Below are 24230 nucleotides of genomic sequence, written 5' to 3' on the forward strand. Positions count from 1 at the left end.
CCCTTATATGACAAATTTAAAGGGTATTAGTGATGTGTTTACCCCAAGAGGCAGCAGCCAATTATAATTAGTACTTGCGTCTGAGCCACTTTACTTCAGACGCTTTTTGGTTTTGCAGGCTCGCAAATTTATCGACGTTCTGTCTGGCACGGCAACCACCGCGCACACAGATACTCACGCCCACAGACGCACAATTAGACTCGCAGGCACACACACACAGGCACACACCTATCGACAAACGTCCGTCTCACAAAAAAGGAAAAAAAAAACGTAACCTTGATCTTGGCAATGTGATAACCTGACCTTGAGCAGTGTATTTGATTTTGTTGTCTCTGGCTTTGCTTTTGGTTTGCTTTTGTTCGCTTTTTGCTTTTTCTTTTGTATACATTTTAATGCCTTTTTACTGGGTCTGGCTGCTGGACTTCATTTTAGAATCTGCTCTTTAGCCAGCGCTGTCTGCACTTTCAATTAAGCCCCGAGTGGAATAAGCGCCCGCCCCGCCCCCAGCAGCGCCCACTTCCCCTGGCGCCAAAAAGGCTTTTGGCCTTTTGATCAGCTACTAAAAGATCGCAGCTACATGCGATAGCGATTAACGATAAGCGACAGCTGCTGGTCGAGCGTTTTCGGCTTCCGCTTTGCAACGACTTTGGAAAAATAAATAAAACAAAGCCGGGCTCGAAGCAGATACAAAAACTAGTCACCGCCAGCCAAGTTCAGCTCATTAATTAAAAGCACGAGCGAGCCCCCAGCGCTGATTATTCAGATCTTTTATTTTATGAGTCGGCGTGATTGGAAACGACCCTCTCGCTCTGACACCATAGCTCCGTCTCTATCTGGCGCGGGCTTAAATGGAGAAGAGCCACGGCCTAATCTGCGGATTCTGCGATCTTGTGGCATCTGATCTGGAAAATGTCAAGTTCGCATCTCAAAGCGCATGAGCAATGCCCGTGAGTCGTGACTAAATGGAGGTTCTGCCACCTACGATATTGTATCTGCCGAATCGAAAGATACGAACTCGAAACTTTTGAATATGATAATTCCATTCAATAGGCTGGAGCCCACAGTATTTCAATATCTTATCAGGTTGCCTATGATAAGAATCAAGTGGCAAATAAATAGAATTAACAAATATTTCTATATTTGAATACTTTAATGCAGAAGATGCTTTCTTTCGGCTTTCGTTCGCCTTCGGCCCGCAATCAGTATGATTTTATTTCAGTTCGCTTATTCATTGCACTGCGGCTGTGGCTTATTTTTCTGATTGTCATGGGGCGTCCTTGACCTTGGCCATAAACCCGAATTTTGAGCTTCACTTTGTTCCCTATGTGCTTCTTTCTTTCTTTTCAAAGCTGTTTTCGAGGCGGTTTTTATGCGAGTTGCTGTTTGCGGACTGCTGCTGTTGCTGTTTGCTAAATTATCGCTTATTATTCAGTGTGGCATTTGTTGATTTTAATTTTGTTAATTAGATAAATAGAAATGTGGGGACTTTCCATGCTGACCTTCACCCTGTTGTTATTTGCTAATACTTTGCCAAATAAATCAGTTTGCCCATAAAATTCTAAGCAAATAACATACATACGCGGCAAAAACAAACGTCGCTAAGTAATTCAGCTTGTGAAATTAAAATTGGAAAATAAACATACAGATGTACAACGCAGCTGGATGCAAAGTTCGAGTACGTTTGCTGGAAAAATGATATTAAAAATTCCGTGCCAATGTCTGGCTCTGATTTCAATGCACTTGCTTTTTTTTGCTTTTTATTATTTGTATATAATTTTTTGCGATTTTATAAGGTACCGAGTTACTCCAGACAATAACAAAGCGTCCTTGAAAATGCGGCAGGCCGCTAAACTCAAAAACGCCAGCGGCGACGCAAATAACTCAAAATGCACAGGGCAAAACAGGAGGGACATTGCCCAGAAAGAGACGGAAACAGCGGCGCGATAGAGACGGCCTGTCGTCGGCAGAGCGAGAGCGGTATATCCGACGCAGCCTGCATCTGATTCAGCGCACTTATTATGCACTTCAATTTCCATTAATTATATGGAATGCACAGCAAATATATTTACCATCTGCAGCAACCCTTTGTGCACCCATTTTATTTTATTTCATTTATGCCTTCGAATGCCATGCAAATCGCGGCCGTGTAACCCTTTGAACTAATTGCATATTGCACTCATACCCATTAAAGAAAGCTATTTCTTTTCGCTTTACAAGTGATATTTACAATTGTTCTTAAATTTTAGTCTATGGAAATGTTCTAAGGAATACTGCGAATACAGAATCGACTAATCTAAAAATAAGAAAAAACACTACAACATATTTCTCGGAAATAATTGTGGGTCATTATTAATTTGTACTTGAACTAGTTTCATTTAAGGAATGGGGTATGATACTAAAAATATTTTTATTATAATTTGTTATCTCAAGCTGAACTATACGGTATGGCAGGGACCTTCCTGAAATGTTTGCTTTCGTTCCATTTCATTTCATTTTATTTGCATATTAAGTTCGTTACGATGAAAGCGTGATTATGTGGCTTCAAGGATTTTTCGCTTATCCGGTACTGAATGCTCCAATTAATCGATTTAAGATCGAGCATATACGTATGTATATAAAATTGCACGTTGTGTTTTCATTTCGACATTTATTAGACCTCTCACACAAACAACGCCACGTGTGCCCCTTAAATTGATTAATACAATAAAAAGTCTCGAATTCAAAAGTTCTAATGATGAACGACTTTCGACGCCGCGTAAAATCGAACATGGAAAATAGAACAAGTGGCCGAGAAACAGGAACGCAGCGATTCCGGCAAAAAGCCATAAAAACCATATAGCAACCGGCAACCGTATTAATAAGCAATAATTGCCCAAGGTCGACCTGAGCATTCTGCCTTAGAATAACAAAATACAAAAAAAGAACACAAGCTTCGGCGGGGAAAGAGTTTTACTAGCAGGTGGATATCTACATATGTAGGTGTATGTATATATGGAGACACGAAATGAGCTGCATGCTGTAAGTGTGAAATTCACAATAAATACAAGTACAGCGAAAACACCATTAAAAAGTTAATGGGAAATGGTGCTTAGGTAATTGCCAGCTTTGCACTGCAATGGGATTCACAGGGCTGAAATGCGTAATCCGTTCTGACCAAATTGTAGGTCGCAGCTGAGATACAACTATGTATAACAGACATGTGAATAAAATAGCTTAATATGTGTCTTTCCTTAAACACAAAACTCTTCATAGGTACATATATCAAATACGACATTTCATTTGTCAAGCTAATAAATGGTTCAAATTCGCATTGCTGTTGCTAAGAATTCCATTTGGAATTTTTCCAAACCGCTGGTGACATTCTTGGCACAAAATATGTATTTGTATCAGTTGTATCTAGTTGCACAGCGCGCAGGATATGCAAATTATACATTTTACTGGCTACTTTCATATGAATTTTCACTTCCAGACGAATTTTGACTTACAAACGACTTATCTATTACTTCCCCTGTTGTGCTGCGCTCATCAGTTTGCTATGATGCCTAAATATTCTGCTGCAGTCAGCACTTTTAGCCAATTGCGCATTAAGCCCATGGCGTTTCTATTTCAACGCTCCCATCCCGAGAACAAAACTATTTTCAAAGATCCCAACTGTCACTCAAATCTCTACAATGTTGCCATCCGCTCAGCGATTGTGGTTCTGGCCAGTGGATGTCCAAGTATGATCAAATTTTGAGGCTGCTTTTTGCTTGGCAGTCGTTATTTGATCGCAACCAGAAACGAGTAGCCGCTGTGCGAGTGGGCGGGGTGAGGGGAGGCTGCTCAAGGTCACCGCGTCTCTGAGCTGCTCGCGATGAATAATTATGTGCGAAATAATTAATTTCGGTAGAACTTTTTAGCATGCGTTGTGTGGCAGTTTAGTCACAGGCAGCGCACAGCGAAAATGAAAATTTATCAAGCAGTTTAACCGTCTCGAATGGCAAACAAGAAATGATACCTCCTAATAGGCGGGCAAGGTCAAATCAAGGCATGACTCAAGGCCAAATGTGCGTGGGTGTCGATTGAGTTGGCTGAGATCTTGAATGGCAGTTTGTTATGGGTTTTCCGATGAATTGCAGCGGACACGAAAAAGTACGTTGCGCCTACGAGGTACACAAAGAAAAGTCGAGTTCATCGACTATCAGATATCCGGTACTTTTGAAATCTCGATAGAAGTTGAGTGGAAATGTATTAATAACATCAGCAAGAAATCCAAACCGCGTTTGCAGACTTAACTTGTTACTTTTTATTACTTCTAATAAGAAAAGAGATGATAAATTAAATTGGCAACTTTTTGCCAAACGCTCTCGTGCCACTTTCAACACAAATGCCAACTAAACTGCAAAGTGCAGCGGTTAAAAATGCAATTATTTACATCTAGCGAAAGCTACAACAAAATGGAAAATGATGGAATGCAGTAAATATTTTCCTCGTCAAAACCTAATTACATCGTTGCGCATTTAACCAATTTTATGAGTATTTAAAAAGTATAAACTTTAATAAATTTAGCACCATCTATTGACCATTGACCTCGCAGTCAGCCTTTTGAGTCTTTTGAGTCCGCCTGTGGCCACAAGGGGCACAGGGGGCAGAGGGGCACTCGGCGAGTGGGGCACACAGTTTCGAGAAAGTTGCGGCGCGAAAGTGAAAACTGATTTGAGGCTGAAAACGTTGCGCCGGCGCCGGAGACATGGAAACCCACTGACATCGATTCGCGGATGAATGAAACGAGGGGGGAGAAAATCAGAAAATAAAGCTGCCACAAAATCGAGTATCCAAGTGTTTGAGCAACTGGGACTGGCTTTTATGTCACAGCAATTAAATTATTTCAGGCGGCGCGGGGCAACAAGTAAAAATGAACGCTTAAACAAATTATATTTATTTGCATTTATTTGCCATAACAAAGCACACAAATACAGCTCTGAAAATAAAAAAGAAAATACGAATATATATTGAAACAAAAGCCGAACGACCTTGAATGGCTGGGCTGCAAGCAAAACAGGCAAATAGAAACATTCAAAAGGCTAACAAAATAATAAAATATAAATTAACCGAAATGCAATTAAACCCACCGAAACAGATATAAATAAATACAAATAGAGATGGAGACAGCGAACAAATGTTTTGAGCTCAGAACTTCAATTTATTTATGTGGACCAGTTAAACAAATAAAAAACTACAGCATTATTTATTTCTAGACGGGTTTGAAATGTTCTTTTGTTTTGAAAATAAATGTAGCTTAGGGACTTATGGAAAATCCTAATCAAAAGGTAATAAATTCATGCACTTAATAATAGTGTTCTTCCACATTAAATAACAATTCCTAAGTAAATAATTTACGAACTCATGTTTTTGTCCAAGAAGCTTAGATTGTAAATACAACTGCATTCTGCAATGGTCAAATATCACTTTTCTATTATTCTTCAGAGTTTTGATTTAATTTAGCAAAATTGCATTACTTTATTCCTGTTATTTCAGGGGTAATTAATTTTTTTACAAATATAAAATAATATTTGCAATGATGGAAATAGGATATCATTCACTATTGTTGTGATTTGGACTTTAGTCATTTGAGTGTTTGCATGTGTATTGTTTTACCTGTGTGCGTATCTGTGTGCATTTGTATCTGCATTATTCATGACTGACGTGCACCTTTGCCGCCTATAAACTCGACATGGAGATAAAAACAAAATAAAAGCGAACTGCCCGTTTTGGGTCATGATGACGTCCACTTGGAAGCCGCGTGCCGGCTGCAATTCACCGGACTCGAATCGAGTGCATTTGAATGCGATGTGCACTTGGCCATGCAACGCAGACGTGAAAGAGAGTGCACTGCAAGAAAGGGGAGAGAGCGGAATAATCGCGCCAAAATGGCAAAAACATTCAGGCTGACGAGTTAAGCCCAGCTCAGCAGAAAACCACAAATTCAAAGAGATACTGCACAGCAAAGAGTACTTTGTGTTGCAGAGAAAAAAGCTTTATCTCTTTAAACTGTGTGGTGGATTTCGAAGCTCAAATTCATTTAAGAGAAGAAAGAAAGGAAAGAAGCCGTTAAAAAGCTCATTGGTTTAAGTTTTTAACTGAATGCTGGACAGTGATGCCAATTTGCCTTTTTCCGGACAGATCTTTCCTGTTTTTTACTGCTTCATCCGGAAAAAATGTCAAACAGCCCTAAACCGGAAATCTGTCCGGAAAATATACTGCAAGTGCAGCATATGGCAAAAAAATTTATCAAATTCGTGCTCATAAAGCACGTGCAAAATACTAAGTGCTGTGCTTAAGTAAATAAACTTACCTTTTTGCCTGTTAAGTCCGATGAAGTGTGTCGCCAGGAAACCAGGAAACACCTATAAAATGCCCGAAACATATTTGAAACGCATTGGCACAATGGCAACGTATGAATCAAACGTTGAGGACGAATGCGTCGTGGACGAAACATTTAAAATATAAAATTAAAAGTTAACAAAATAAATAATCACAAAAAAAATCTGGCCAGGTATTTCATCCTTTTTTTAAATTTTCACCCTATTTTTTCAGTTTTTTTTTTCTCAATCTGTCCTTTTTTTTAGAGAAATATTGGCATCCCTGTTAAGAACACATACACTCACTGCTCGACCGGTAGGAGAGATTACTTGAAATATTTTGTGACTCTAAATTAGAAGACATGCCTTACAGTCTTCACTAGAATTAGTTGCGAATTATAGGGCTACAAGAAAATATGTTTCCTTAGCAAATATTAAAAGCAGCAATAGCTATGTGTTCCGACAGTAAGTTAAACATTCTTCAGGCTTTATTTAAGACAATTTTTACTACTTTGTGCAAGTAACGAATACGTACATACATACATACATACATACATACATACATACATACATACATACATACATACATACATACATACATACATACATACATACATACATACATACATACATACATACATACATACATACATACATACATACATACATACATACATACATACATACATACATACATACATACATACATACATACATACATACATACATACATACATACATACATACATACATACATACATACATACATACATACATACATACATACATACATACATACATACATACATACATACATACATACATACATACACACGTAAATACATACATACGTAAATACATACATACATACGTACGTACGTACATACTTACACTACACATACACTACACTCACTGCTCAACCGGTAAGAGAGGTTACTTGCAATATTTTGTGACTCTAAATTAGAAGACATGCCTTACCGTCTTCGCTAGAACTAGTTGGGAATTATAGGGCTACAAGAAAATATTTTCCCTCAGCAAATATTAAAAGCGGCAATAACGCTGTGTTCCGACAGTAAGTTAAGCATTCTTCAGGCTTTATTTAAGACAATTTTTACTACTTTGTGCAAGTAACACATACACTACTACATACATACATACATACATACATATTTATTTTATGTAGTAGTGTATGTAGTGGTGTATGTGTTCTGAAGTGTGATTACTTGCAATGCCACATTGGCATCCCTCTTGAACAATATTCAGAAAATTCAGAAAAATATTGGCATCACTGATGCTGGACCTGTTGAGAGTTAAAAAGCAGATCAATGGAAATAATTTAAATACAATTTGTTGTAACTATTTGAGGCAATGTAATGGACTTGCGCCTTCTTAAAGTTCAATAAAATGGGCCCAAAAAGGGTTTGCAAAACATTTTAACATCTTTATACATATATATTAAAAAATAAAATCAGGAACTAATTGACGCATCTTAAAACATTTTCAGCTACAACATTTAGCTTACTACATTTTTAGTTCTACATAGTTCAACCACCAATCAATTTTACTTGAGCATTTGAAACTCAGAAATATAGTATGAAACAAAATGTAAAAATTCTATTTAAATAGGCCGCATTAAAGACCAATTAGTGGGTAGCGGGAAATACCACCCTTATCTTACCACCAGATTTGTTTGGCCATGGCAACCTTGAACTCAATCAGATTCCGTCCGACGATAAGTGTTCGCAGATAGAACCACACATCGCAATTAAATGGCACTGATACCCATTATCGCATCTTGTGCTATTGGGTTTCGCCGGAATATACAAAGTATCTGCCAGATACGATTTCTTTTGTGCCTCCGCCAGCAACTGTACTGCGTTTGGTGGGCTGTGCTCGTTGCCAGTGCCCCAACCGCACCACCACCCCCTCGGCAACCAGAGCGTTCTCCGATAGCAACGGCAATCGGACGACCTTGACCGTGAAATTTAAATTTAGAAGCTACGGCGGCGGCTAAGACGTAAAAAATAAAATACCACAAAGCTTTTCGAAGCTGCCTCCGCCAATGTATTAGTCACTGTGTGTTTGGGTAATTGCAAAAAAAAGCTGCGCTCTATCATCGGTAATTCCCCTGCACGCCCCCAATAATAACAAAGATTCTTCAAAAATAAACTTGGCCATTTCACGATTCCGCTTCATGTGAATTATGTAAATAATCAAGTGCGGCGGGCAGCTATTTTGAAAAGCAATTTAAATGAAACATGAACTTGCGTACTGGCGCCGTCGCGACTTGGTCAATGATGTAAGTCCGTCTGGTTATGTGAAATTGAGTGCAGCACTAATCGTCGCAGGGCGAATTTAGCTAATGTACGGCTAAAAATAATGTCTGGGATTTAATTAGCTGCTTGGCGGATAAGTTTGAAATTACCGCTCACACAAAGTGTTGGCTAACGAATTTCTGCAGTTTGTTTGGTATTTTTAATACTGAAACTCAGTACTCTTGAAAAGTTCAAACTTTCCTTCTTGAAATTAGCCCAATATTTATAATGTAAGCTTACTTTTAGGAATGATCTAATATACCTTTTTGAATTGTGAAAGGGAAAGCTTGTCAATAGAAACGAGGTATTTTTCTTTGAATTTACCGCCCCTAGCAACGATATTTTGTAGCAGCTGATTATTTGCGGAATATTCGGGAACTCCCATCACTAATAAACAATCTGCACGGCTTAAAAACATTCTAGAAACACGCTTTAAATGAGTGTTAAACAGTTAAATTAAGCTTGTATTCATTGAAGAAAAACGGCTAAAGTACCAACCAAGTATAGTTTCTCTTATAAAGTTGGAACTCTGCGTTAAATCAAGCCGGTATTTTTAAACACGTGGAGCACGTGGATTGTTTATCCAAACAAGACAACAATTTCATCACAATTTCTTGTTATAATGGTGTCCGACATATTCAGTGAACACTACATATGCAACTTCAACGATGCGGTGGTAGTTGAAGGTATAGTATAACGAGCACATTGGTTTGCCTCTAATACCTGACATAAAAACTGCCCATAGATCTGCCAGCGGATGAGGCACTGCGTCAATTGTGGAGCCGCCAAAGACTGTGGACAATAGATGATCTCCGGGAGATCCTTCAACGCTGGCAGGGGCAAGACAAGCCAGATTTGAAAGGTGATCCCACTTCACAGCTCAAGGATTTCCTGCTCCTGATCTTCGCTTTCATTCAAAATAATTTCACTGGACCCTTTGACAAACTTGAAGAGTACCAACGCATCCATAGTGAACTAGAACTGGAGAAACTCGACGCACTGGAGAAACTGAAGGCCAGCGGCGAGGAACTGAATCCAAATGTAAAATCTGTAGAACTATTACTTATTGCCAAGGAAATTCTTCAGGGACTCTTAGAAGACCATCCAGAATCAAAGGTTTGTTTCTCCAGTATGATTCACTTTTGTTTGATAATGAGCAATATATATAGGTCTTGATATGGTGGCGATTGCGTCTGATCTGTCTGCATCAACATGTTCTGGATGATTTGGCGGCCTCCCTATACGACCAGTTTAAATCGGCAGCTGGACATCTTCAGGCTCACTTCAACCAGTTTGAGAGCAGGGAGCTGCAATCACTGCTGCTACTGGAGTTGGCCAATGGCTACCTGCAGTTTCATCGCTCTGAAATAGCCTCCCAAATACTGGATGAACTATGCAAGCATCTCCAGGTGGAGCTAAAAGTTGAGGGCTTACTAGGAGTACGCACCAAGTTCCAGCAGAAGGCTCTGCCACAGCTCTGCCTTAAGGTAGAGCATCTAAACGAGCAGCAGTCCCTGCCTGCAGCCGTCCATACAAATGAGGCGACCAAGTTGCCCAAACTGCTTCTTCTGGAGGATGACACGCGACTGGAGCGGATACGCTTTGTGGAGCTGAAGGACAACGAAGTAATGACGCTTCCCAGTGTGCTCCAAGCTCTGGTGCTGGCCAAGGTGTGAGTATGGACAATAATCTATTATTTTCCTGGTATACCGATTGTTTTCCCTTTACACAGAAAACAATTGAAACGCTCAACGCCCAAGGATCGCCTGGCGGATGAGCAATTGGAGCCGTATACACAAACCCTGCTCTACCAGGAACACGGACCATTCCAAGTACGTCAGTCAGCCCTTCTTCTAAACTGCCTTCAGGAATCGAATCAAAGAAGAACAGTCGAGCGCAGTTGGAAACAATGCGAGGAGTGTGTCAAACTGCTTGACGCTTCCGAGGAGGAGTTGTCGCTTCGATCCCGACTCTCCTATGGTTTCGCTGCCCACTTGAGTCCCAAGTGGCAAGTACAGCTGCAGCTTGTGGACTTGCTGCGATCCTTGGGCATGACCAAGACAGCTCTGGACATCTGTCTTCGCATACACGCCTGGCAGCAGGTGATCGAGTGCTACACGAGTCTGGAACTCCGTCACAAGGCAGCGGAGATCATCAGGCAGGAGCTGGAGAAGAAGCCCACGGCATTGCTATACTGCCTTCTTGGCGATGCTATCGATGATCCCTCGTTCTATGAGCAGGCTTGGTTGCACTCCAAAAAAACAAGTGGAAAAGCCCAAGCCTATTGGGGCAACCACTTCTACAGGAGTGCAGATTATGCCCAGGCAATGGATCACTTCGAGATTTCGCTGGAGATTAACAACTTGCAGGAAGCAATTCTTTTGCGCTGTGGCTACTGCGCAATTCAACTGGAACGCTGGGAGCCGGCTGTTAAATATTACTTGGCTTACACCCACCTGGAACCAAATGGCTTCGAGTCCTGGAACAATCTAGCCAAGGCTTTGATTAAATTGGGTGACAAACAGCGGGCCCATCGCGTTCTTGGTGAGGCCTTAAAGTGCAACTACAGTAACTGGAAGGTTTGGGAGAACTACATGCTGGTGTCCGTGGATACTTCCCACTGGGACGACGCCATGCGGGCTTACCAGCGCATGGCGGAGCTAAAGCAGCACTACCTCGATCAGGAAGTGCTCACCCGCATTGTTTACGGAGTTTCCAAGGAGGATCCCGCCGGCTCAGGTGCTTTGATCAAGAGACTCATAAAGCTGCTGGGACAGCAGAGCATTCAACATGGTAACGAGCCGCTTGTTTGGGAACTGGCAGCCTTGGTGGCCCAAACACCGCTCAAAAAGGCCGAGAAACTGGTAAAATCTTATCGTGCGTACACACCGAAACATTTGGGCTGGGAAACCAAGTCGGAGCACGCCCTAAAAGCACTGGATCTTTGTTTAGAGGTCTGCGATCTATCGGTGGCGGCCATCAAAGAGCACATCCAGGAGGAAAGTGAGGTAATGATTACTTCTCAACTAAATTCTGCCAGATTGGCGGGCACATCTTGTCTGAATGCATTGAAGAGGGCCATTAATGTGGATGTACCGGCAGAACAGACCGCAAAAGTGGAGCAGCTAGAAAAGCGCATTGAGGATCTGACAAAAATTGTCCAGGAGCGTATGAATGCGTCTCGATCTTGATTCAAAACTCCGATAGACCTATATTGGGTTCTACACTATTTTGTAATTGCTTTGCAAATAAAAAAAGCCATTATGTTTATTACTGATGTATTTGTAAGATAGTTTTTGATTTGTAATATGTAGATGATCCAGTTTTTTTGATTTTGGAAACTATTAAGCGTTGAGGATTAATTCTGTTGTCTAGCAAACATTTAAAGCTAAAACATTCGCAATAAGTGCAATGAAATTGTATTCAAAAAAATATACACCTAAGGAATTACCCGTGATCCAGTATCACAAATATGAGGCATTTGTTTTATGGGATTCGTTTGATGTCCACCCTCTAATAAGTGTTCAATTTGGTGGTAATTAACACGCGCACGCTTTGGTCGAAAGCTCCACAGACGGCTAGGCCCAGTTTGTCCGGATGCCAGTCGAAGCAGTGAACCGGCTGAGAGCTCAAAGTGGCTGCACTTACCATGTTAAGTGCTCCAGCCACTCCCAACTTGTTTCCATCGGAGTCATCAATTACCCTCCTGTCGGGATACTCGTATTGCCACAGGCGAATAGATCCAGTGCCGCCACCCGTAAGAAAGAGATCTCGGTTCTGGGGTAGATGACGAACTGCCCACACGGTGGCTTTTGGGCCGCTGATCACGCCGTTTGTTCCCACGCTTCGTCCGGCGTTGCGTTCCTCCACGTAACTGAATCCCTTGGTCGGATGTTGGGTTCTCATATCGAAGACAAGGAGGCCGCCCTCCAAAGTGGTTACCGCCAGCTTGTTCATGGGAATGTCTCGGCGATCGAACTCCAGGCCACATATACCATTCTTCATGGTGGCCTCCCAGCGTACGGATAGGGTGCGCAAATCGAAGATCTTTAGATCCCCGTTATCATAGCCAGCGGCAACGAGGCGCTCCTCAGCGTTGTATGTATTTCCGAAGGCCACGGCCCAGCAATCCCGGCGGCCACTGCTGTTGTTGATGCCATCGCCCATTTGCGGCGGCGGCGACATGTCCACCACAGGAGCCTGCCCCTGGCGGATATCCCAGACTTTAACGGCGCCGTCACGGCTTCCAGTAACGATTTCCGGAGCACCACAGTCGATTTGAGTGCCGCCAATCGCGTCGATGGTGTTGATGATGCCGCTGTGAGCCTTTACATTGTAAACTGGCAGATCTGGCTGTTCCATATCCCTGCAAAGAACACATGTCATAGAGGTCTCGAAGGGTTTAAGCGGGATTAAGCCTACAGAACTTGCAGCCTGCCCTCGAAATCTCCGATGGCCATGTGGCGGTTCCTTAGCGAAGCTGCTCCAAAGGTACCGCACTTGAAGGCCACCTTCTTCTCCACTGACTTCACTTTCACCAGCTTATCCTGGTTCAGTTCGTAAATGTCCATGATTCCGTGCCCGTTGGCCTTGGAGCCCAGAACCACAAACTTGGCCGAAAGGGGCACCCACTTCGTATCGTACACCGTGTAGGTGACTGCCTCGTGGAGGTGCTCGATCAGCTGGGGCTTGTCCATTCCGACGATCTGTTTTTCCGATTCAACTTTATGCTAATATTCCCAAAGCGGCCGGTGAAAAGTTAAGGATTTATCAGAAACAACTTGTTTTGTTGTCATGGCTACCTCTTCCTCTTTCTTAGTGTTGCCGTATTTGTTGCGCCTCAAATATACCAAGCAGCTGACGGAAATATACCAAACCCAATGAAGATGCAGATAAAATAAGGCGTTTCCACAATAATGCCACACGTTTTAAAATAATAACGTTAAAAAAATTAACTGTGAAAACATTACAGAAAAGATTTGTCCGTGGGCTTTAGCTTTTTATGCATCTACTGTTTGCTAGCTTCGGCATACCAATTTTTGTAGCTCTTTCAATTTAAAACATTTCTTTCAAAAACGAATGCGGAACAGTGTATTCACAGGCTTCAGATGCTGAACTCCGCCAGTCGTTAAATATACTAAATTACAGCATAATGCGGTATTTTCATATTATTGATGGGAAAGCATATGGGAAAGCTTGTAGAAATATTATCTTGCCTATATAGTTCATATTTCGAATTCACTTAGTGGAAACATTTTCGATTTACCAGAAAACGTAAGTGTACGATATTTATACCGATAGATTGGGAGGCATCGGGAACAGCTGTTTATCGGAGAGCTTACAAAGCTTTTCCCGCTTGCTGAGTTCGGTGCTCTTTTCCTTCAGTTTTACTGGGTCAGTCGGACGCTATTTTGCTTCCGTCGCGGATTTTCCAAATACTTTGTTTTTGGCGCGAGCATCTTTTTTTGGCGTTCGACCCCCTCAATAGTAGCAACCACAACTGCAGCAACAACTTCACATATAAAGACAAAGAAATACTTTTACGTGTGTCGCAAGCCATACGACATAAAAAACAAAAACAAAACCAGAAATAATTAACGTGCGCGCTTAAATAAGCGAAAATAAATATTATTGAAATAACAGAGCAGAGCTTCTAGTGGTGGCTATTAATTTGCGGGCCTTTTAGCCGGTTTTATATAAGTGATAATCGTTTTGGCAGAACAAAAAGTCGCTAAAGAGCGCTCAAAGTTCAATATATTTGCGATGCATGCGCCACAAAAGTGCTAATCAATTTTTTATTGGCAACAAGTGATACAACAACAAAGCCACTATCGAAAGTTGGAGGTGCCAACAAATCGAAAACGGCGTATAGACGACAACAACAACTACAGCAACAGCTGTACTCGTTGGCAACCGAATTGAGTGCCAACCAAAAATTAATGTACACAGCCTTCCTAAGGTAAAAGCCACAAATATTCTTCCATTCTCGACATATTTTCACATTCATTTGTATTGCCCAACAATTCTTGACTTCCTTTGCCTTTCGATTTCTCGTCAATTCGGGACAATCACATTAATTGCGTACTTTTCAGCTTTTTCATTGGCTTTATTGTTTTCATTTGCCCCTTCCCACCCAATTTCGCCCCTCTCCCTCTTTCGCCCTCTTCGCTTTCGCGTGCACTTGCACTTGACACACAGTCATCGGTTATATATACATATGTATATGTGTACATATACATAGTGTATCTAGCGTTATAGTATGTTGTTCTTCCGTTTTGGCGACTTTTTGCCCATCTGTCGCGTCGCCCGTTCGGAATACCCTATATTTATAGGGATTTGCTTTAAGCCCACCGCTCCTCTGGGAAAAACAAATAGCGAATGGAAACTAATTGGTTTTTTGGTCTACAAAAAATGTATATATTATGCAACACGCGAAGTGCACAATTATACAGGGAATTATTTCTACAAAAAAAGGGAACTTTGTTGTTTGCACTAAAATTTATTTAAATAAATTTAATAAGTATATATTATAGATTCTGTATAATCTATTTATAAATTATTTTTGAAAATATGAAAATGTACCCTTACGTTTTCCCACAACAAAGCAAATGGAGTAAATAAAACTTGTGAATTACTTATCAATCAATCGGCAATTTACGCTGATTATTTTTAAACATTATCACTTATACGTGAGCTGTAAAAATTGGCGATACTCAGAGACTTGACCACAGGAGTAAAACCCCTCCATATGGGCTTAAGTTTATTTCTATAGTAATAAATAGGAAACTGCGGGCTTTATGATAACACTCATATTGTGCCGGGAAATATCACATATCAGTGCCTATATCCAATTTGCTTTTGAGGAAAAATGCGCACACACAGAAGAATCAGATTTGAGTGTATAAAGTATATTACTTATTTCGTTGTATTTACAATAAAATTCAATTTGGAAAGATATTTTACCGCCTGGAGTTCTCACATCATTGCCGATCATTCAACGATGTCTCAATTGATTTTACTGGCTTGGTTTCCACTGCGTTGTCCGAAGTTCGTGCGTGCGCACAGTAGGGAAAATGGAAAATGTTGCAGCCCCAATGCCTCCCCTACTTGCCCCCTTCACCACAGAAAAATAAATAAATGCCGCACAATCGAAATCTAAACAAAGAGATACAAAAAATCTGCCAACTGCCGCGCCAGCACTTCTACAGAAACTAAACAAGGGAATCTCAAAGTCCAACCTATGAACATGAATGCAATTCATATCCAACGAAAGCTAAACATTATCAGGGAAAATGAGTAGCACTCCTTGTTTGTAGTGCTGTGGTCAAATCGATGACGAAACTGGACTCCGCCAGCAAGGGTTAAGCTACTGATAAGGGTGTGGCCCATACATATGTACATCTCTGCCCTATATAGTTCAATATCCAACACCAAAGGCAACTTATTGTTAACTTTACACAGCGATTTCTGCTGGTTTATTACCTTGATATTATTGATAGTTGAACAGGTGTTTAAGTATGCAGTTCAAATTTAGTAACTCAATTTCTTTAACATAAAGAGTAGAAATTAATAAAATGACCTTGAATGTCAAAGAGCTATCATAACTGTAACAAATCGTACGCTATTGACCCAAGAATCTAAAAATGTTCTTTAAATGTGGAATGGTATTGTCTTTATATTGTGAATTATACTTGAAATCATTATTGTGACTTTCAGTGCCAAACAATTATCAAAATAATATAAAAGGGGTCACTAAATGTCAAATTGTTTTATCAGCCAAAAAGATAATATAATAACGCATGCCAACGCTTTCTATCAATTTATTTTGGGCTTAACGAAGAGTGACTCACTTCTTACTTGTGAAATATTTTGTTGGACAACCATAATTGTTTGGCTGAATGAATCAGTCAAAACACTTACATATACATACAGATGTACACGATTATGAGGAGCCTACCACCATTTTTCTAAAAATAAAGTCGGAGTTCATAAAACCAGAGCTAGTGCTTGCCTTTTATATTATTTCTATAAAAAATAAATGTTATACAAAAGCTCGCGTGCTTCATAAATTTACTCCAAATCCCAGGCAAATATTTAGCCAAGAAATGCCCGTTTATGTACTTCAACGTCAGCTTTATCACATTCAGTAGACAGCATCAGCTGAATGTGGAAAACGGAGACCCCGGATCTGATCCGACTCCTACTATTTGCCTCAGTTTTCTCCATTACCCAGAACAAAGAAGTCGGTGCAAGTGCGTCAGCAAAAGTCACGGCAGATCAATCAACATGATTGAAGTACGTATCTCCAATCCACCGATTTTAGTACCCAAAGTTCGTTTCAAAATTGTCTGCGTTATCTCTGACACTCGATTTGTTCACTTACGCAATCAACATTTTGATATCAAACGCAGTGCATATGGTGCCTAGAAGTCGAACTATTTCATGGCCATTAGCTGCTGATAAGGCCCGGCTCAATATATCGACAAACACCTGTCTGGAATTTATATAGCAAAACATAACGAGTTAATACAGTAGTATGCGTATGTTCAATTAATTTTGAACTCGACCTTTCGAAACTTGGAAACGAAAAGCCTTAAAAGCCAACAATGAGGTCTTACTTAAAAATGTGAAATGCTTAAATCCAGTTTTAACAACTTAAAGTATATGTCATTTTTCCAAGACAGCCTTATAGTTAAAATATATAAATATAGTTGACAAATTAAGCTTGAAAATACCGCCAGTATGTATTTTATACGTATGCCACTCAATATTTAGCTCATTTCATTAATAAAAACACAAGTTTTAGTGGGATGAAGAAGTAGGGGTTTTGTGTCTGTGCCGAGGTTAAAACATTGATTACCGAGGCTGATGGAAGTGCTCGTGTTGCTGATAAGCTGAGTGGACACTTTTCGATAAGAATTCAGCAGCGATTTTGCTCAGGCACTTGTGTGTACATAACTATTCCAGTATACATGCTCATATTCATATACATATATATGTATAGAACGCTTTTCCAGCCCTTCGACTCCCTTCTGAGCTAATCTCGCGTTGGTCATGTGCGTTTGGGCCCATTGCATAAGCCACTTGGATTGGCCCAAATGTGGAATCCCGTTTTTTGCCCTGTGTTTCCACAGTAACCGCTTCGTTGGTAGAACTAATGAGGTCCCTCGCAATTGCCGGCAGTACAACAATGAACCAGACGCATCACAATTAAACCGGATTGAAGGTGTTTGTTCTATATATGTATAATGAGCTCGTTGTTAGGGGGAATATACGTGTTTAGTCACTACTTTCGAAAATCGAGCGAAAAGAGGAGAAACAAACAATTACAGTCGATTTTGGCAATTCAAGTTGTGGAACATAAGCTGAGTTTGGTGTATTGAATAATAAATTGAAAGTAACAAAATCCACAAGAAAATAATATTGTTACTTTAGAAAGTTTATCATCCAATTCAAAATAATTTAAAAGAAAAGTATCTTCTTAAGAATAATCTGTGTGAGATTCAATTCACATGCTTTATTTAAAATGCAAATGCAATTGAGGCCAGTGATCTTTTGATCCACTGATTGATTCCAGATATTTAGCATATAACTGATGATATTTTTGTTTTTTCAGTCAATCGTTGAACTTGACATTGGCGGCAAGGTTTTCAGCAGATCGCAACTGAAAAACTGGGGAAGTATTATATTTGTGATGCAAGTGGCGTTGCCGAACGCAGCTTTCAAAATTATATATTTTTAGTCGTATTTGTTGTTATGTCTGGCTGCCTCTTTGTAGATCCGGTTTATGAAGTTGTTTTCGTTGGTTTATGGAGTGCCATTTCGTGGTCACTTAGCAGGAATTGTGTCAGTTGGTAACGGGGTTTCCAAGAGTGGAATAATGAGTAATAGCGGGTGTGTGATTGCAACATTTCATTTGCACTGACTAAATTGTTCTTAAATCTATAATGTCGTTTTGATTCTGCTGAAAATATATTTTTCATTAACCCTTAGATCTTTATAATCAAACCGAGCGAACACTATAATTCCTGTACAACCCAGTACAATCCAACTTTTTGTAACCAAGTTTGCTTTCAGCCTTATCCCCCTAATTACGCTATTTGCTCTCAGTAAGCCCTCGAACTGCTATTTGTTGGTTCTAGCTAAGACATTGGTCATAAAAGTTATCTACCATGAACCGATTATTATAGGCGATTATGGTTTGAGCCAATGAAACGAATGACAAAACGCGCAAAATGCCGTCGACTGTTATTCCATTTATCGCAGGTGTATGTTACTTTATTGAGCACTTGAGCACTTAGCAAGTGGCTTTCGCTAGACTGTAATTGATGATGAACATCTCTAGAAAATACGTCAACGGCGGACACTTGTCAACGCTGCGTATGCGTAATAATGGCCGATAGCGGAAAACTTCTTCAGGGAATTCGACTGATTTCGACTATAGCAGACAACGGCCACCCAGAGAACAAATGTTTATCAAATCATTAAATCAATTAGCATTCGGTATGAAATCACGATTTAGTGTATCTAATAATCTCCACGAATCCGGGGATATTATTATAAAGTATCGGGAAGTGATGATAGATGCCTCAGTCGTGTGTCGAGTTTGATAAGGTCAGTTGCTTAAGGTGCTCGCTCTTCTATCATCGAAAGTGATGCTAATCGGTGGAGATTGGTGCAAGTTATATAACTGGTGTTGCAAAATACTTGGTTCAGTGTTTATGATAATAGGCTTTAAGTGGATTGCCAAAAAGTTTTCCGTTTACTATCTTTTACTTTAAAAGTATCAGCAGTGATAAGAAAACAAATTAAGACAAGTACTTAAAGATCTTTCGGAGCTTTAGAACAGTAATTTCAATGCTCTCAGATAAGATGAATTGAAAAATACAAGTTGGTTTCTTCCCAAAATGAACTTCATTAAGTTTCAGACGTTTGAACACTAAACATTGCACTGCTTGGTAGAAATTGATTCTATTAAACTTCGTATGAATCATATACCTAATGTACTTAATTCTTGTTTTCAGAAACGGAAACGCCATCTTCAAACCTTGCCCAAAGGAGCTTGGAAGCGATTAAAAGACTTACGCGATCGCCAGCAAAGGCGGCGCTACTTACCCATAGAGAACAATTTCCAAGATTCACAAATCAGCAACGAATCTGGCACCTCATTAGTGCCCATTGGTCATACCGAAGAGATCCCATCGATCAAAGCCACTGGAACAATACCCAAGAAACCAAAAGAAGCTTTTCCGAATCCAAGTTGCCCAGTTTCACGCTTCAGGCAGTTGCAGTTCCAGCGCGACCTACGCATTCATCCTTTTACAGACACCAATGTGGAGCACGGGAGGAACCAAAAAGACATAGAAGTAGTGGAAGACAAAGCCAAAATGCCTAGTGACAAAGAGAGTCCAGAGTGAGTTATATAGATTGATTTCGGATTTCGTGTTTAGAGATACTTACTTCCTGTCTTCTTGCAGAACCAAACCACTGAACAATAATATTACAAATGGAAACGGTGGCTGTGCACCAAGCAAGCCAAAGATCCAGCCGAAATACAGCATTCACCGGGATGTGCTGACCCATGAGGTGGTGATAAAGCAAACAGGATATGCGGCCAGGGACAAGAGCATTCCCTCCTCGCTGCGAAACTGCTGGCAGAGCTGGAACTTCTTTGCCCTCTTCACCGGCGTGATTCCCATTCTGCAATGGCTACCCCAGTATTCACCCAGGAGAGATCTTCCTGGCGATATAATCGCCGGCTTCACCGTCGCCATTATGAACATACCGCATGGCATGGCTTATGGCATTTTGGCGGGAGTTTCGGCTGGAAATGGTCTCTATATGGCCGTGTTTCCGGTGCTGGCCTACATGTTCCTAGGGACCTCCAAGCACATCTCCATCGGCACCTTTGCAGTGGCCAGCATGATGACGGCAAAGGTGGTGGATACGTACGCCAACGTGGATGACCACCATCACGTATTGCCTGTTGGTGGCTCCGGTTTGATGTCGAATGGAACACCAAAGGCGTCCCCACTCCTGCTATTAAATTCCTCCGCGCTTGCGGATTCCATCTCCTCAACCACTATATCACCTATTCAGCTTTTAAATTCGACTCTAAATGCGGATCACATTACAAAAATAGAAGTGGCAACTTCTCTGGCCCTTACCGTGGGAATTGTAAACGTAAGTTATCTTTACAGAATTTAATTTGAAACAGGTTCGCCTTAAATAATAATATTTAATTCTTTATCAGCTGCTAATGGCTTTTCTAAGACTGGGAACCCTGTCATCCCTCTTGAGCGAACCTCTGGTGAATGGATTCACCACTGCTGCAGCGTGTCACGTGGTTACCGCCCAGCTCAAGGATGTGCTGGGCATTTCAGTACCCCGCCACAAGGGCGCATTCAAGATCATTTACACCATTATTGACGTAATCAAGGGTGTGCCGCAAACTAATCTTGTGAACTTCGGCTTTTGTATGGCAGTGATCGCATTCATGATGATCTGCAATGAGATCTTAAAGCCGCGGCTGAGTAAAAAGTGTCGCTTTCCCCTGCCTGCAGAGCTGATTATGGTGATCGGTGGAACATTGATCTCCAAATGGTTTAACCTTTATGACGACTACAACGTAAATCCAGTGGGAAAAATACCCAGTGGCTTACCGGAGCCCGTTCTGCCGCGCTTGGATCTTGTACCAAAGGTGGCTGTGGATTCAATTGCCATTGCTATCGTCACCTACTCCATAATCATGTCCATGGGCCTAACGTTCGCCAAGAAGCATGGATATGAGGTCAGGCCGAATCAGGAGCTGTTCGCCATGGGTATTGGAAACATGGTTGGCGGCTGCTTCTCCTGCATTCCCATGGCGTGCTCTCTGTCAAGATCCGTGATCCAGGATCAGACTGGTGGTGTTTCACAGATAGCTTCCTTGGTCTCCGCCTCGCTGGTGGTGGTCACTCTCATGTGGATCGGACCCTTCTTCAGCAGTTTGCCAAGGGTGAGTCTTACACTTGGCCTAATTACATTTTAACTTTTATTTATTTGTTCATGCCTACATGCAGTGTGTTCTGGCTGGCGTCATTATAGTGGCACTGAAGCCGATGTTTATGCAGGCCAAGGAGTTGAAAAAGTTCTCGAAGCAGGGCAAGCTGGAGATGTTCACATGGATATCTACGTTCCTCTGCGTTGTAGTCATCGATATTGATATTGGGTGGGTTCGAATTCTACATAGAGTTTTGCATTTGAATCAACAACAATATGTTTACCATTCTATTGCAGTCTCCTGATTGGCATCTGCATCTCCTTGTTGGCTCTGTATATCAAGGGATTGAAGCCGTACTCCTGTCTTTTGGGCTATATGCCAGAGGCGCCAGGCATCTATATGGATCTCAACCAGCACCGAAACGCCATGCAGATTCCCGAAGTCCGAATCTTCCGCTACAGTGGATCGCTAAACTTTGCCACCAGCCTGTTCTTCCGGCGTGCTCTGTTCGAAGCCGTTGGCCTGGATAAGATTCCTCTAACGAAACCCAGCAGCAGCAATAGCAATAGTCCCAGCAAGGGCAGCAAATCGAGTTATTCCCCAGTATCGCAGAACGGAGGCAAGGCGATCAATGGCCGGTTAGAAGAGACGTCTGGTGCGTTCAAGGTGCTGGTCCTTGATTTCTCCATGCTGGGACACATAGATGTGGCGGGATGTCGCACCCTGACGGATCTCAGCAAGGAGCTGAAGGTGCGAGGAGCCCGTTTGTTGTTAGCTAGCCCCGTAGATCGGGTGTACGATACTCTGGTGCACAGTATGGCCCTCAGCGAAGGGCCTTTTGAGATCTTCCCCACCCTGCACGATTGTGTGGAATATGCCAATGCCTGTCGAACAGCGTGAGAGGCTGATCCTGCTCCGGACTCCCCAGTTAACTGGGGCAGGAAGCCAAACCACGTTTTGTGATATGTCCAAGTGATAGCTTGTGAATCGTAGCATCAAAACCCCCTTCCTAGTTGCTAAAATCTATTTTAAACTGAGTAGAAACAATGTCGCCGTCTACAATCAAGCAGAATAGCATAATAGGCTAAGTTTGTTTAAGTGCCTCCAAAAACAATTGATTTTTGTACTTAAAGCATACACGCCTACCAGTCAGGCAACCGGAGAACTTCAATCGATCAATGAAGTGCATTGATTTAGTGCAATTCGTACCAAAATGAACAATTCAAACACACACAATTAGTCCGTAAGGTTGATATGTATGGAGCTGTATAAACTGTACATAAACATTTACAATTTGTTGCACTTCTTGTGGCGTGGATGTGGAAGTCAAGTGGGCGGCATCAAACTTCTAGCACAATTGTGAAGCCTACCTTTAGGGTTTTTTTCAATTCTGTACAAAGTGCTCCATACAACGTATGAAGTCTGACTACCGGAAATCCGTGCTGATTTTTGAACAGTTGTGTTAAATTGGGCGAAATTCTAAAGTGCCTCCAAATAAATAAAATAATATAATTATAAGCAGATCAAATATGTATGCAATAAAAAGTGGCATATATCTATAATTAATATTGAACATCAAGAAATAGGATAAACTTAACACAACTTTTTTTCGTAACTAAAAATTGTTGTGTGGCTGGTTTGTTAACAGGGGGAAATTGGATTCCGTGGTGTTCTTTCTGAAGTGAATCTGTCTGCCTTTCGCTTAAGAGCGTGAAAATTCAAACAGTATAATTTCACTCAAGGAAAAACCATACTTTACCAAACTTTAGAATATTCGTTGAACCGTTTTCTGGGCAAAAGAATATAGTATACGCTTAAGTGATTCATAGTTTATGTACTTAGGTTCATGAGATTGTCATATTGGTCGGAAATGACTGACCTGATCAGCAGACATTATATTCAGCGTTTGGCTGACACATCGACACGTACAATCACTGGAGCTGACACCGACCAATTAGCGGGCACATGACTAAACTGAGATGTGTATTTTTGGCCATTTGTTTGCCGAATATCTGTGTGTTTTCGTGGGAGGAGGTGGAACATGATCTAAGCGGTGGCCAAAAGGGAATACAGTTGTTCCAACTGATTAGCCATTTAATGACTTTGGCCCGAGGCCACAGAATGCACTTGGAGTGTGTTAGACTTGTGTAGCGCTTGGGAAAAACTATATGACTTGAGTTGGTCAAGATCTGGGATTCAGTTGCGTTTTGCGGTCGTCCACCAAACTAAATGCCAACCATCAAGTTCGAATTTGGGAAGGTCACTTTGCGTTAATTGACATTAAGAATTTTCTGTAAAGTAATTATTTTATTTCGATCTGCTCATCTCTGCTTAAATAAATGCTGTACAATTAACTCTCGATAACCTTTCAACTTTCACATGGCATTAGTCAAGAGCTCTACACATTCCCATAGACTCATCAATTCATTAATAGAATATGCAAATTATTGATTGATCAAGATAGCTTTGATACAGAGATCAGTAGATGGAGAAGGCATATGTCGAGTTATAGCAGCAATATGATAGATCCATGTGGGAATCAAAATATTGCCGGGGGCACTAAAAAATAGTTTTTCTAATGTTTCACTTTAG

The 24230-nt window shown here is 41.0% G+C and overlaps 3 protein-coding genes across 4 annotated transcripts; 2 read left to right on the forward strand and 1 right to left on the reverse strand.

Annotated features, from left to right (window-relative positions):
- The first annotated feature begins 8990 nt into the window (after nucleotides 1-8990).
- Nucleotides 8991-12124, forward strand: LOC6546388 (tetratricopeptide repeat protein 27). The gene is made up of 4 exons (XM_001972842.3): nucleotides 8991-9342; nucleotides 9402-9772; nucleotides 9826-10328; nucleotides 10389-12124. Exons 1-4 carry the CDS (start codon nucleotides 9279-9281, stop codon nucleotides 11845-11847), a joined length of 2397 nt encoding a protein of 798 aa, XP_001972878.1. The 5' UTR covers nucleotides 8991-9278; the 3' UTR covers nucleotides 11848-12124.
- LOC6546389 (WD repeat-containing protein 92) lies at nucleotides 11918-13490 on the reverse strand. Its single transcript, XM_001972843.3, has 2 exons — nucleotides 13079-13490; nucleotides 11918-13022 (listed from the first exon to the last, which is right to left on the reverse strand). Exons 1-2 carry the CDS (start codon nucleotides 13351-13353, stop codon nucleotides 12170-12172), a joined length of 1128 nt encoding a protein of 375 aa, XP_001972879.1. The 5' UTR covers nucleotides 13354-13490; the 3' UTR covers nucleotides 11918-12169.
- A 501-nt stretch (nucleotides 13491-13991) lies between these two features.
- LOC6546390 (solute carrier family 26 member 10) lies at nucleotides 13992-22931 on the forward strand. Of its 2 annotated transcripts, none has more exons than XM_001972844.3 (6): nucleotides 13992-14615; nucleotides 19681-20069; nucleotides 20134-20839; nucleotides 20910-21653; nucleotides 21718-21866; nucleotides 21935-22931. In XM_001972844.3, the coding sequence occupies exons 2-6, from the start codon at nucleotides 20044-20046 to the stop codon at nucleotides 22536-22538; spliced, it is 2229 nt and encodes a 742-aa protein (XP_001972880.2). In that variant the 5' UTR covers nucleotides 13992-14615; nucleotides 19681-20043; the 3' UTR covers nucleotides 22539-22931. The 2 variants fall into 2 exon arrangements, with proteins under 2 accessions (XP_001972880.2, XP_026833337.1); XM_026977536.1 differs by lacking the exon at nucleotides 13992-14615 and adding an exon at nucleotides 19243-19270.
- Nucleotides 22932-24230: the final 1299 nt, after the last annotated feature.

The sequence above is a fragment of the Drosophila erecta genome, unplaced genomic scaffold, assembly GCF_003286155.1.
Source record: "Drosophila erecta strain 14021-0224.00,06,07 unplaced genomic scaffold, DereRS2 tig00000021-arrow-pilon, whole genome shotgun sequence".
In the NCBI taxonomy this organism is placed as follows: domain Eukaryota; kingdom Metazoa; phylum Arthropoda; class Insecta; order Diptera; family Drosophilidae; genus Drosophila; species Drosophila erecta.